Source organism: Pristiophorus japonicus, chromosome 3 (genome assembly GCF_044704955.1).
Source record: "Pristiophorus japonicus isolate sPriJap1 chromosome 3, sPriJap1.hap1, whole genome shotgun sequence".
NCBI classification, from domain to species: domain Eukaryota; kingdom Metazoa; phylum Chordata; class Chondrichthyes; family Pristiophoridae; genus Pristiophorus; species Pristiophorus japonicus.
The window spans coordinates 136,280,961-136,296,407 of NC_091979.1; the positions used below are offsets into that span (position 1 = coordinate 136,280,961).

The following is a 15,447-nucleotide window of genomic DNA, read 5'->3' on the forward strand; positions in this document are numbered from 1 at the left end:
CTTCAGTTTTACTAGGGATCCTTGATACCATACTTGGTTAAATGCTGCCTTGATGTCAAGGGCAGTCACTCTCACTTCACCTCTGGAATTCAGCTCTTTTGTCCATGTTTGGACTAAGCAGTTAAATGCTTAAATCCGGACGTTGCTGTTAGTGATACAAGGCTACAGACCAAGAGCTGAAAAGTGGGATTAGGCTGGATAGCTCTTTTTCGACCTACATAGACATGACGGGTCGAATGGCCTCCTTCTGTGCTGTAAATTTCTATGACTCTATGCGATGTGAATTATATTCCCTACTTTTTACTTCCTGCTTTGCCATCTGTGAGAATTCTTCAAACTGATTGATCAGCTTGCCTGCTGTTTTTGCCCTGTTGTTGGACGCCACAGATCCACTGTAGAAGGTGCCAAATTCAAACTGACATCGGAAAAGAGAAAGTCTGTGCTCTAGAGCCCGCTAAAACTTTGTGGGCTGCTTTTTCGAGGTCAACGGCAAGTGAGATCCCTTCTACCGCTGACTGCAAAATCCGACCTAGTATCTTACACCTGTCTAAGCTTCAATATTTTAAGATTATCTTGAACAGTCACTAACTGTTAAGAGAACAAGCTTGAAGTGAAACGATTCAGAATGAACTCACTTACCTTTTGTTTTGTTGCATACTTTCTGGCAATCCTGCTCAGTTCTGAAGTTGTTCTTGTTTCCAAAGCAGCCCCCATAAATAAACTCTTCACACTGTTTTGTCTGCGTATTATAGAAATACCGATAAAAAAGCCCTCGACATGGTCCAACATCAGCTTCCATACGGCATGGGTTTCTTCGATCTGTTAATGATATATATTTTTATACTATTACTATCACAATACAAAAGGTTCAAAGTTTTCTAGTGCTGTGTTTACACTCAGTAGCATCCACATTCAGGAGAAGTAATTCAATTGGTACTATCTACTATTCATTTTGAGTAACTTCATAGCAATTAAACCTTAGCCATCTTCATTGCTTCAGTAAATGCAGAAACAGCAGTTAACATTCAGGCTATCCATTGCAGATAGACATATGTCCCTACCATAAATTAAATAAAATATATCTAATCAGTTTTGCCAAAATATAATTTTTTTTAAATAAAAATCATAATTTAACATTTTAGTACCAAAAAGGGTTTTGTATTAAAGGATCATTTGAGACAACAGCAACAACTTGCATTTATTCACATGGAAGCAACTTGAGGCGCTTGACAGAGGCATAAGGAAAAAAATGGACCCTGAGCCAACAAAGAAGATATTAGTAGTAGTGGTCAAAATCTTGGTCAGATAGGTGGGACTTAAGGGCTCAAGTTTCGGCCTGAGTTGCTCCTATTTTTTTGGAGCAACTAGTTTAGAATAGAGCATCCTAGAACTTGCAATTCTCAACATTTAGTTTGCTCCAGCTCTAGTGAATTAGAATAGATTCATTTTAGAACAGATTTTTTTTTTCAAAAAGGGGCCTGTTTTGCAAGTTTAAGCAGAGAAAACTTACTCCAAACTAACTTAAAATGGAGTAAGTGTAGATTTTTGTACGCTCAGAAAAACCTTGCCTACACTTATAAATCAGGCGTAAGGAACGAGAGATGGGGGGAGGGGAGGGAAGTTTACTAACATTAAACACTTCACTTTTACAAATAAAGAGCCACCATCAATAATAAATGAAAATAAATCAATAAATCAACCAATCAATCAAAAAAATTAAAAAATTTAAAAAATAATTAAAAAATCAATCAATAAATAAAAAATTACGTTTCTACTCACCTACTGAAGCACCGGGAGCCCTCCAACAGCATGCTGGGACGCCCCCCCCCCCCCCCCGCCCCCCAGTGCCTCTCTCTCTGTCTCTGTGAGTGTGTCTCTCTCTCTGTCTTTGTCAGTGTCTCTCTCTCTGTCTCTGTCAGTGTCTCTCTGTGTTTCTGACAGCGAGGGGTGGGGGGAGAGAGGGTGGAGGGGGGGAGGAGGAGTGAGGGGGTGGAGGAGGGGTAGGGAGGGGGGAGAAGAGGGGGAGGGAAGGGGAGAGGAGGGGAGGGAGAGAGGAGCTGGGAGGAGGAAGGAAGAGTGGAGGAGGGGGAGGGAGGGAGGGGGAGAGGAGGGGAGAAGAGGAGTGGGGGAGAGGAGGAGGGAGCAAGAGGGGAGAGGAGGGGGAGAGGAGGGGGGAGGAGGAAAGAGGTGGTGGAGGAGGGGGAGGGAGGAGGGAGAGGAGGGGGGAGCAAGGAGGGAGGAGGGGGGGAGGAGGGAGGGAGAGGGAGAGGAGGGGGGAGGTGGGAGGAAGGGGAAGGGCTGAACCGGAGGGAGGGGGGAGGCTGAACGGGAGAGGGGTGAGAATGAACGGGAAGGTGGGGGAGCTGAATGGGAGGGAGTGAGGACGGAAGAGTCTGAACATGACGGGGGAGGGGAGGATGAACTGGCGGGGTGGGGATGATGAACGGGGGAGGAGTTGAACGGGAGGGAGGGAGGGAGGGAGGGAGGGGGAGGCTGAACGGGAGGGGGGATGAACGGGAGGGAGCGGGGGTGGAGCTGAACGGGAGGGAGGGAGGGGGGGAGCTGAACGGGGACAGGGGGGGGGGGGCTGAACCGTTTTTACAGAGGGCGGAAAATTGGGTCCTAAGAAGGGTCTTAAAGGAGGAGAAGGAGATGAACAGACATATGGGCTTAGGGATAGAATTGCAGCGCATGGGACATAGGCAGCTGAAGGCATGGCCACCAGTGGTGGGGTAGAGGTTGCTGCATTTAGTTGTCATGCTTTCATATATGTTACTAGCAATCAATTATATTGGATCTATGGCTTCTGAAGGTAAGACTGAGCTCTTTTGTGGAGACATAAATAGAATGATTTACCCGACTGGTTTTCACCTACTTAGCTGCCGGTTATAGAGAGGACAAGGCAAAGCAAAGCTGCCACATGATTTACTTAGACCAAAAGCTGTGGGTGGTTACTACTAGGATCTTATGGATTACTTGCTGTGCTTCATTATGCTGTTAGATATTGTGCAAGAATCCAAGCAAAGGAATCTGCAACAGGAAAGAATTAGAGATGCTCATGATCACCATAACTTTTTAATCACTAAACCATTAGAGACTCAGCACACACCAGGGATCAGTGCCTTTAACAGTAAACCAGGGAATCAGGACTCATGTCTAAAGAGTAGGGTCATTCCTGACTCAACCTGCCATTTAGCAACAAATCTGGACAAGCACCAAACCATAGGAAGAAATTGAAATGCCAAGTAAAAAATAATAATGCAATGAATGTAAAGTTGCTGGGTAATGATGAATACCTGGAGAGTAGTGATGATTAACAATGAATCTTTATGTGGCCTTATCTTAACTAACTCAGTAACTGCTTTCAGCTTCTTCATTATCATTGTTTCAATTGCTCAACATTTTCCCCAGGAAATGAATGCTAGTAAAATGATTTATTCAACTAATAGGGAAATAATTAGCAAAGTATTTTATACCCATACTTTAAAAATTGTGAATTTAGTCACTTAATGTGTGAAAATAGACATTATTTTTTGTTTGTTTTGTTGTGGCTGAAGAAGCTTAACCCCAATAAATGGTACTTCATGCAGTTGAGGCCGCTATTGATAAAACTGTAGCCTAAACACAAGGAATAAAAATGTAACTGAACTGATAGAAACTAAGGGCTCAATTTTCCCCAAAGCATTTTTTTGGCATACTTGAAGAGTTACGCCCCCAAAAAAATTATAATTTTCCCCGTTGGATTTCTTCATTTTGGCCTGGCGTAACCTGACCTTTAGTTTTGGGGGTGGAGTATTGATCTGCGCCAAAAAGGTCGGGCTGCCATGGTAACCAGGGACACAATGCAAGCTGAGGCTGCAAAGTGAAAAATACAGCCAGCTCCCAACACATTAAAAGAATTGAAAAACACATAGTAGCAACTTACCTCCAACCCTGCCCGAAGGGTTTGCCTTGCCTTGCTGTCCAGTCTCTCTCTCTCTCTCTCTCTCTCTCCCGTGTGTGAGTGAACCGGGAACCGAGAATGGTACCGGACAGCCTCTCTTGTGTGTGTGAGTGAACCGGGAACCGAGAATGGGAATGGACAGCCTCTCTTGTGTGTGTGAGTGAACTGGAGACCAAGAATGGGACCGGACAGCCTTCAGATGGGGTTGGAAGTAAGTTGCTGCTATGTACTTTTCAATTATTTTCGTGTGTCCGGGCACCTGCTGCGCCGATTTCCTTACCTGCGCCGATTTCCTTACCTGCGCCGATTTCCTAAAGTCTCCGCAAGGTTTTTCTGGAGAGGCCACATATGCTAGCCTAAGCCGAACTGGAGTAACTCTCAGCTGGCCAAACTTCCCTAAATGGTCAGAATTGGCGTAGGTGGCTGGTTACGCCCCCTTTGGCTGAAAAAAAAAACAAACCTAAAAAAAATCGTAACTGAGTTACGCTGGTGCAAATTGATTGGGGAAACTGGTTTTTTAACTTTGGCAAAAAGAGCAGCCTGCTCAAAAAAAAATAGCACAAATCACTGCGGAAAATTGAGCCCTATAGGAGGGCAGAAGGAGACTCGGTTTAACGTCTTATCTGAAAGATAGCACCTCTGATAGTGCAGTGCTCCCTCAGTTCTGCATTGGAGTGTCAGCTTAGATGTTGTACTCAAGGCTCTGGAATGGGACTTGAAACCATGACATTCTGACTCAGAGACGAAAGTGCTGCCACTGAACCATGGCTGACACCCAAGACAACAATGCTTAACTATCTTGGAGCACTGCCTATAAATTGCTCTTCACCATGTCCACTCCAATTGCCATTATTTCAGTTCAATCACTGTTGTGCAGTTACAAAGTTAATACTGGAATAAACGATCTTCTGCTTCACTTCTCGTGTCCAATCATTCACTTTTAGCTGTGTAGCTTTTCCACAATCCTGCAGAAAGCTATAATATTCCACTATTGGGAATTTTCTTCGAGATTCCCCTGTAGGACACATCGTAACTTCGGCAGAAGATCATCAGAGACCCCGTTTATGTCACCTAAACAAGCTTTCTGCCAATCTTCCACTGATGTTATGGCGCCAATTGGTAAAGAAGCCTTAAGGAAATGCCACTACTGCACTTTTTACAGCAGGTGGATGGAGTTAAAAATCGTTCTGATGGAAATGATCAGTACCTCTGAACCCGAGAAAATATCTCATTTGTACCAATGACGAAAGAACCCTTAAAACAAACAGCAGTTAACAGAAACCACTTTGAATTTGCCAGTATAGACCCAGCTAAAATTTCACATGAAAAGATATATAAGTTCAAATTTTTATGATTGCAACAGGATGGTTCTTAGATCCGTTGTCGCAATTGTTGTTTAGCCCTATAGTCAGTGGCATATACACAATTATATCAGTTCTGAACACTGCATCGTAACCTCTGCATCAGCAATGCAAGCTGAATTCATGCTTTAAATAATGTACAGCCCTTAATGAATAGTAGGAACGATTTTGAGATCTCAGTGAAGCAGAGCAGAGAATGGCTAACTGCTAATTCAGTTAGTCAAAAATACACTGCAGAATGACCTCAAGGTTCTGGGGTCAGCTTTTTGAATAATTAGCAGATGCTCTCAGCACAGCTTTGGTTTGTACTGGCAGTTAGTCTAATGGGCAATGTGGGAATTTAAAGGGATGTGACTAACTAAAAGTCAATGGCGCGGATTTTGCAGTCAGCGACAGTGACGGCGCTCGCCGCTGGTGTTGCGTATGCGTAAATAACTGACAAACTGAGCAAGGAGAAATGTAACTTAACCTCAATGTGCTTTTATACAACCCAAAATGGTGTCCCAAACTGGCATGAACCAGCATGAGTAAAGCAACTGAGAATAGCTCCCACAGGGTCTTAATGTCCATCCAATGAGCTGTAACAAATAAATAGAGTATGAACACAATATATTTCTCCCTTTTTAAAACCACAGTCTATGTATGGACAAATTCCCTGAGATAGCCAGGTCGTGTTCTGATATGCTGAGACCGGCGTGGAACTTGCGGTGTTTGATCGAGGTTGGGAAACAGAATGGTGCCTCTATGCCATCCTGTTGGCGTTCCGAAATTTGGGATGCGAGTGTGGTTATCTTCATGCTAGGTTTGGCTGGGGGTTTGAGAATGTCCAGAGCTCAGCGGGTGTCTTCCCCATGAGCGAGTGTTTTGTCGAACAGTATGTGTGGAGAATGGTCTGAACCGCTTCATCGAATGTTTGGCCTGCTGAGAGGTTGGCTTTCAAACCCTCTTTGATGATGCGGTTAAAACGCTCAACACCACCGTTGCTTTGAGGATTGTACCGAGCAGTAATACGATGCTCGATAGCATGACAAGTGAGGAAATCTGTGAACTGGTCGGACACAAACTGTGGTCCGTTGTTAGTGATTAGGACCTCTGGGAGGCCCCACTTCATGAACATACACTGCAGAATAGTGACGATCATTGATGAGGTCACTGAACTTGTTGTAGCGATTTTGGGCCATTTGGAATGCAGGTCCTGTACTACAACAAGGAAATGCTGGTGCTGTAGAGCTGCCTCAACTGGACCAAAGATATCTAACTGAAGTTGTTGCCATGGTTTTTGTGGCCATGGAATGGGCTTCATTGGCACTGGTCGGATGATTGTGGCCTTTTTGCTCAGACTGCATGCTTCACAGTGCGAGACAAACTCCTCGATGCGAGTGTCAATCCCAGGCCACCATACTGAATCACGACATCTCGCTTCATGCGGACAATGCCAGGGTGTCCATCGTGTGCCAATGAGAGAACGCGCTGTTGAAGCGACTTGGGAATTACTGCTCTATCACCACAAGCTAGGCAGCATTGTTCAAAATGGAAAATTCATCACGAAGTCTGTGGAAGGTTTTCAGCTCTTCCGGAATTTGCTTAAGGCACTCAGTCTGAAGGAAGAGGCACACGTGCTGGAGCGTAGCATGACTCTGTGATTTAGATTTGAGTTTGTCACAGGAGACAAGGTTTCTGATGGACTGAGTGATGATCAACGTGACATATGTGTTGTCATCTGTGAACAAGTCAACGCCAGAGTCCAAAACAGGTGTCGAGCGGCTAAGCATATCAGCTACGTGGTTGCAACTGCCAGCAATGTACTGTACATAAAAGTTATACTGATGAAAGCGATCTGACCATCGGCTGATTTGTAGTGGTCTGTGCCCAGATCCAGTTGTAGCAAGTAGCGTAGTTAGCGCTTGGTGATCCGTACGGAGGGTAAATTTCCTGCCATAGAGGTAGATGTGCCAGCGTTCATATGCGTAGATGCAAGCGTTCCCCTGTAGAGTATTTACGTTCTGCAGACGAGAGCGTGCGAGAGGCGAAGGTGACTGGGCGTTCCAGGCCGTCAATCCATTGCGAGAGCACAGCACCCAAGGCGGTGCCTGATACATCCGTGGTGACATATGTAAACGGCATTCAGATCAAAGTGCGCGAGGATAGGAGGGGATGTGATTTTCTCCTTATGCGTGGTGAATGCCTGAGCCTGGAATCTGTCCATTCCCAAGGGACGTCCTTGCGCAGCAACTTGCGAAGTGGTTCGACAATGTGTGCATAGTGCGGGACGAACTTCAGATAGAAGCTGCAAGTGCCGAGGAATGATGAAAGTTCTTTGACATTGGTAGCCTCCTGCATTTGCTGGACATCGTCAATGTTGTCAAGTGTCGGCTTGACACCTTGTGCTGTGACTCTGTCACCCAGAAAGTTTATTTCTCCAGCAGCGAATATACACTTAATTGGCAGTAAGTGTAATGTTATATGTAGTAAGTCTAGCCATAACTGTGTGAAGTCGCTGGTCGTGTTCTTCCATTGTCCGTCCATGGATGACGATATCGTCAAGCAGATGCCTGCTCCCTCTATGCCTGCTATCATAGTAGTGACAGCCTTCTGAAATGCACTTGGTGCAGAAGATAGTCCATAGGGCATGCGTCGATACTGATACAGACCATCATGCGTCGTGAATGCCGTGAGCGGTTTGCTGTCCTCCGCTAGGTGTATTTGCAGGTAACTGCGGCGCAAGTCGAGTTTCGTAAAGTCTATTGAGCTGTGGAATTCTGAAGACAGTTCGTCGATGTTAGGAAGAGGATACTTGTTGGGGATGATGACCTTGTTGATCTCTTTCAGGTCGATGCATAGGCAGATCTCCCCATTTTTACGCTGAGCAATGACTAAGTTCAAAATCCAGGGTGAGGAGTCGATGCTCTCAATGATTCCCTGAGATTCGAGTCGCATTAATTCTGCGGATACTTGCGAACTGCGAATGGGAGACGGCGAAGTCGCTGCGTAACCGGTTTGACAGAAGGGTCAACGTGGGGACCATGGCAGAATTTTGTTGTCCCTCCAAACCCTGTGAAGATTAAGGGCTACTGCTTGTCAAAGTCCACCGAGTGCACAGGTGTACCCGTTGAGTCGTAAACTTTGAACCCAGGCTTGTCAAAAAGGTCAACACCCATGAGGCTTCATCCCTTCGCAGCATGAAAGGAAACGTTCTCCAACGTTATGTCCTTGCGGTATATCGGGACAGATATGAACCCAAGTACCTCAATTTTGAAGTCAGAGTACGCATGTAGAATTGAAGTTGCGGGCTGCAGTTGACAATGCATAAAGTGGGTTTTAAACACAGCCTCGCTCAAAATGGAGACTTTGGCTCCAAGGTCAATGAGGAGTCAGATGGGCATGCCGTCAATGTTTACCTCACAATCCTTGAATTTGCCCGGACCGATATGCAAAATGTCATTAACGGTGTAAACCATACTGGGTTCATCACTATCGGGGTTGTTCACATGTCGAATATGCTGCAATGTGCGACAGACACTAGCAAAATGGTTCTTCTTAAAACATGCAGAACATTTCTTCCCATGTGCAGGGCAGTTAGGACTCTTTGCTGAATGTGATTTGTCTCCACAGTTAAAACAGTGGAAGTTAAGCCCGCGATCCCTAGTGGGTGGCTTATTACTAGTCCTGGGTCTCTGCTGTAATTTCCACTTTGGACAAATGCCTTGCACTTGGACTGTAGCTGCAGTCTGCTGCACAGGGGGAGCAGGGGATCTGATTGCTTTTGAATCGGAAAGCACTGATTCAATTTGAATGGTCAAATTAGTTGCTTTATCCAATGACAATTTGTCATCCTCCATTAGCAAGCATTCTGTTTTCTGAATAATTTGATCCCTGATCATTTCTTCTGCGAGTGCTCCAAAGTTACATGTAGCAGCCGGTTCAGTTAATGAAATGATGTACTGTTTGATTGGTTCACCGTTCCCTTGCCCCCTTTTACGAAATTGTTATCTCTCCAACAGGATACTTTTCTTTGGCCCAAAATAGTTCTCTAGGGCGCTTACCGTTTTGTTGTAGGACCCCATGTCTTCGATTTGGCCAAAGATGTGTTGGCCTTTGGTGCCGAGGTAGTGGATAGGTATTGCACAGCAGTGAGCTGGTGTCACGTTGTCACCGTCTAACCCACTTGCTGTGATGTTGGTAGAAAAACCTTTTATCCATCTCGGCCACGGAATTGGAGGGTCCCCGGGTGTGGAGAGGAGAGACGGGAGGGTAGGGAGGTTAATTTGAATCATCCTCATCGCTGAACTATGTTGTGTATGTAAATAACTGACAAACTGAGCCAGGAGAAATGTAACCTAATCTCACTGTGCTTTTATACAACCCAAAATGGTGTCCCAAACCGGCATGAACCAGCATGAGTGCAGCAACTGTGAATAGCTCCCAAGGGGTCCTAATGCCCATCCAGTGAGCTGTAACAAATAAATAGAGTATGAACACAACAGCTGGCTGAGAAGAAAGTGGCCCACAAATATTTGGCAACCGCTATGCGTCAAGTTCACCTCTTTCGGTGTGACTTTCCATCTAGCACCATCTATAGGGAATTTGTCATGGATAGGGGAGCAAATACTCGTTCAGCCTTTATAAAGAGTCAAATGGATCTTAAATGTTTGTCAATATTTGCCAAGAGCCAAATAATGACAGGCCAAAAGGAAATTAAAGGAAACCCAATGTGAAGGCATTAAACAGAATCTATGGGAAATGGCAGAGCAACACATTACCTATACCTATTTGATGGCTGATAAAGTGGATGCATTGCTGCATGGGTCTAGGGCAATGGCACGAGAGGTATCATATGTGCCAGAAGCTGGTGGCAGTGCTCAATGGTTTGTACAGTACATGGCTGTCATCTAAGGTGTTCTGCTCTCTCTCTCAAGGATCTTACCGACTGGGAAACGTTCTGTGCCCTGCTGAGCTGATGCCTCCTTTCAACGATGAAAGAGATGAACATAGTTCCTTGCAAGCAATGATTCTGCAATTGCCTAATTTAACATACATTGCCAGTGGTGGCTTGGGAGGATCCAGTTATGCAAAAGTTTCACACAGCAGTAACCTTCACACCATAGGAAATTCCAGGTACAAGTTGTCCGCAGATTGACCTCTAGAAGATGCCACAGCTATGGCAGTTTCTTTTGTGAGGCCGAGACACTGAAGACAGGTCTCTCTGGCAGGCCCAGGAAGGACCGTCTGGGCTAATACATGAGGGTCATGTGATGGGTGTGTATGCTATGCATGAGGTCCAGTTGAATCTGCCTTTCTTATCCCTTTAGCAACTGCTGTTCCTCCTCTAAATACAGCAACACAATTAAAACCCCCAAAGGAATTCCCACCCTGCACACTTTACTTTACTACAAGTGAAACAGTACCTAGAAGCAAGACTGTTGTAAGAAAAAGTTCAAAATAAAAATCAGACCTAAGTAGCAACACAATTTAACGGTCCAATAAAAATACAGATAAAGCAATATAAGAAGTGGAAAAAATGCTAACTTTCCAGTACTACCTATCTTTAGGAAGCCAACTTTTAAATGCCAAGTCTAATCTGTGCCGGTCTTGGTCCCACCCCTAAAATTGTGGAGCCCATTTTTAGGTATCCCGGGTGGGCGCCGAAATCAGGCATTAGGTCCCTTAAATATGTTACTGAGGAGACTAACGCCTGTTGAAGGACCCCTTTTCAAAATTAGTCAACGATGAGTGGGACAAACGTTGATCCGTCTCACTCATGATTTTTCAGTGGCCTCTGAAACCGCCAATGAAAGATACGTGTAAAAAGATTTTGTTGAAAAAGCCCTTCCTGTGGACCTAGGAGGGGCAAGACCATTCCCCTGACTCCACAGACGTCGAGACATCCCCCTCCCTCCCCGGTGTCCACTCTCCCCTCCCTCCCCAGAGTGCGCTCCCCCCTTCTTCCTTCTCGGAGTGGGTTCCCCCTCTCCCTCCCCAGAGTCCACTCCAACACCTACCCCGAACTTACCTGAGAGCCACTGCTGCTGAGGTTGGCGGACCTAAATTGAAGTTTCCCATTGGAACGAGCTGCCTGTGGAGGTGTGACCAGTGCCAGCAGTTGGCCCTGAGTATGCTGATGAGGCCTGAGGATCAATTCCTTTCGATCCTCGGGCTTCGTGGTTCGGGCACACACTAATCACGCAGCACCGAGTCTGGGCCCGAAAACAGTCCCAGACATATTTTTATCTCTATAACTTTATGACTATAGTGAATCGTTTCTTTGTATCTAACTGGCAGTGTATAGTTGCTTTCAACAGAGTTAATCTTTTCACCATCAATTATAGACCAATGCTAAAATTCTAGTTTTGTGTACGCTGGGAATAAAAGTGAAGTAATAGGAAATCAATAAGTAGCATGAATTAACTAAGGATGAATACTTGGGTGGGAACGATAATTAACTATTAATATTTATGTGATATTATGTCAACTGGCTTAATGCGTGCTCCACTTATTCAGCATATTCCCCTGACAAATAATGTCAGCATAACAATCATGCAAAACTAATAAAGCAAGCAATAGGGAAATTATTTACACCTCCTAGCTTAAAACTGTGTTTACATAGTTTTAGAGAATCATATTCATATATATTTAAAAGTCAATGTTGGGTTTGAAAAGGATACCCTAAAAACATACGATAAGTTGTGCTAGTCATTAGTCTGTGCAAGTTGCTCTTTTTTATACATGTAAAGATTTTGGCTTCTCTTTCAGACATACAACTGCAATGCACTTCAGCTGCCAAAATTTAAGTCGAGCAATTTAAAAGTTTAGTCACTGTGCCATAAATCAAGTTGTTTTGCTCGACCAACTTCGTGGAATGCCAGATGAATTTTCTGTTCCTGAATGTGTTGCCATGGGTTTCAGAGTTTGTGTTGATCCAGCCTCTCCTGTCTATTAAAATGTTTCACACTGTAAGTTCCAACATTATTGTCCTGCTTCAATAATGTGTTAGCAGAGAGAAAGCAAATGGTCAGCAGAAATAAGTTAGTGGTTGGTGCTCCTCTGGGAGGAAGCAAATAACTAGACTGGAATTATCAGCAATATTTTTGAATGATATTATACTGATCAGTCAGTACAGAAATACTTTCAGGCAAAAAAACCTTACGATTACAACAAAATTTCAAACAAAGTGTGCATAACACGAGCTACTACAGAGGAAAGGGAGAGAAATTAGCGATGGACAATTTTCCTATTGTGATAAAATGAATGGTCTCATCATTTAAAAACAAATTTCAATCATTGCAGTATTTTTAAATATCTCAGTATCATGTGTTATGTGGCTAGAAAATTCCAACATCATTCAATATAATAATTTGAAAATCCAATGATTCCAAATGTGCCTTGGTGTAACTGTTTGCTGCATGTAACTGGTGGGTTGGTCATCAAGGCAGAAAACATCAGGTTAGGGTGATATATTTAGCAGTGAGTCCCAACAGCGTTGTCTATAATGAAGCAAGGACAAGCTGTCCAGCTGAAAAGAGCAATTAGAGATATTCATATAGCTGTTCTCATGTGACTTCAACAGCTTTGAGATTGGTTAAATGTGACATCAGTGGTTTGGTCACTAACATCAATACTTTATGTATTGGCTAGGCTGTTATCTGCTCACAACACATATGTTACTATTTCTGTAGATAACCCAATAGATATATTAAATGTGTATCTTCCAGCACATTTCCTAGGTCTTTTTCTCTTGGAAACATTAAGAGAATATATGCAAAATTGTATTTTGCTAATGCAAGTCGCACAGTACAAAATAACTTTTTTTGTCATTGTCTATGGAACTCTAAACACTTTTCGATTTGAACTTGGAGAAGGTTGGTTGGGGTTGTGGCAACTGCGAAACACACTCACTTGCCTAAATGTCAGGCCTGGGGTGTTTAAATTCCCAGGCCTCATTTAAATGCCATTTCCCACCTATTCTGGGCAGGCTGAGGGCACAGAATGGTTGCTGGTAGGGGAAGATTGAGTGACAAAGGGTGGTCCACCAACTTCCAGGTAAGTGGTGGGGAGTGTCTGGTGGGATGGAAAACGGAATTCTGGGGCTGGGGAAGCCAAGGCATTCCTTGTGGGGCCCACAAGAGAAACTTTATGACTTACCTGGAGGACCTCTACTTCCTTCCCACCAGCTCCCGACCTGATTCAGCCTGGCGGGAAGGCCACAGAACCTTCCCCGCTCAAGCCCCAGATTAAATGCCATTGGGTGCATATGACGTAATAGGACTCTGATTTACATACATTCATGAGGCTCTTGGCTGCTTTAGGCGGCTGCCTCACCTGCCTACAGAACCTTGCAAGTTAATATTGGAGATGGCCGGAAAGGACCGAGTTCCGAGTGGGTAATTATCAATTCATTTTTAACTGCACGTGTGCCAGTTTTTCACCAGACAGCTGGGTTAAAATGAGCATTTTCCCCGAGGCCTGGGAAACCCGCCAGTCCACAGCTATATTTAAAATGATGAATCACCATGAGGCACCTCATTATAATATTTAAAGTGCCAACCGCCTCATGCGAGCAGGTTGGTTGCTCGCCCCCACTCCTATCTCCATTAAAACTGGAAGTACACGGATTGGAGGTGGGTTGGGTTGTGATTCAGATTTTTAATTCTTTAACCTCCCACCGACCCCAACCACCTATTTTTTGGGGCTAAAGTTGCCCCAAACAAAGATTGGATTAACAAGAGAGAAAAAAGAGGCAGAAAGTGGAAGTTTAAAATCACCAACAACTATTAAAATCTGAAGGAATGAGACTCCTCACTTGTAATAGTAAATTTTCAGTGCCAGAGAGATTTTTTGGCAGTAATCTCGTCATTAAAAGATTGGAATGAACAAGACTTAGCCCGAAGGAATAAAACCCCCGCGGGATTAGGAGTCCAACCATGGCTAACAAGAAGTTAAAGAAAGTATTAGATTAAAGAAAGCAGCTTATAATGTTGCCAGAAAGAGTAGTAAGCTTGAGGGTTGGGGGGATTATAGAATTCAGCAAAGGATGTCCAAGAAATTGATAAAAAAAAGAGAAAAGAGAATATGAGAGTAAGCTAGCAAGGGACATTCAAACAGATTGTAAAAGCTTCTATAAACAGGTAAAAAGGAAGGGATTAGTGAAAGTAAATGTGGGTCCCTAAGAGGTAGAGACAGGAGAAATTATAATGTGGAATAAGGAAACAACAGAGACATTAAACAAATACTTTGCATCTGTCTTAATAATAGAAGACACAGATAATATTCCGGATATAGTGGGTAACTAAAGGTCTAGCGAGAATGAGGAACATGAATACATTAGCATTAGTAAAGAAATAGTGCTGGAGACAATAATGGCACTAAAAGTCGACAATCCCCTGGACCTGATGGCCTACATTCTAGGAGTTTAAAAGACGTAACTGCAGAGATGCATGGGTTTTGATCTTCCAGAATTCCCTAGATTCTAGAACGGTCCCCATGGATTGAAAGGTAGAAAACATAAACCTGCTATTCAAGAAAGGAGGGAGAGAGAAAACAGGGAACTGTAGACAAGTTAGCTTGACATCAGTAGTAGAGAAAATGCTAGAATCCATTGTTAGGGATGTGGTAACAGGGCACTTAAAAAAATCATAAAATGATTAGGCAGAGTCAATACCCGACCCTTATCTGAAGCTGCTGTACCATTTATTCATGAATAACGGTGAGCGCCATTAGTCTCACTGTTATATTGACTGCAAATTCTGGCCCGTTATTTACTACTTCCTCACATACCACTAAAATAATAGGCCAGATTTTGCAATAGAAATAAAGGTGAGGCTAACAGCGCTCATCATATTAAAGAGTAAATTGGACAGCAACTTTTGGCCACCGCATATTGCAGTTAATCGTGAAGTCAGGAAGTTGCTGTCCAAGATATCCAAGGAGAGGAGGGTGTGATTACGAGTCAGGAAGGTATGGGGACCCAGGATGCAGTGATAGAGGAGCCTCGGCCCTTGACACTGTCCAACAGGGAGGAGGTAAAGGACTGCAGGGAGGATGAGCAAACTGACCAGGGCACTGTAGTACAGGGGACCATCCAGAATGAAGGAATGTGGTAGTGGTAGGGGACAGTATAGTCAGGGGGATAGATGCAGTTTTCTGCAG

The 15,447-nt window shown here is 44.0% G+C and overlaps 1 protein-coding gene across 1 annotated transcript in view; it reads right to left on the reverse strand.

Moving 5' to 3' along the window:
- The window catches only part of LOC139258775 (carboxypeptidase inhibitor SmCI-like), an 89,639-nt gene that overhangs the window by 39,346 nt on the left and 34,846 nt on the right, over positions 1-15,447 (reverse strand). The window contains exon 3 of the mRNA XM_070874815.1: positions 640-819. Coding sequence (XP_070730916.1) covers positions 640-819 — 180 coding nt within the window. The remainder of the gene's footprint in view (positions 1-639; positions 820-15,447) is intronic.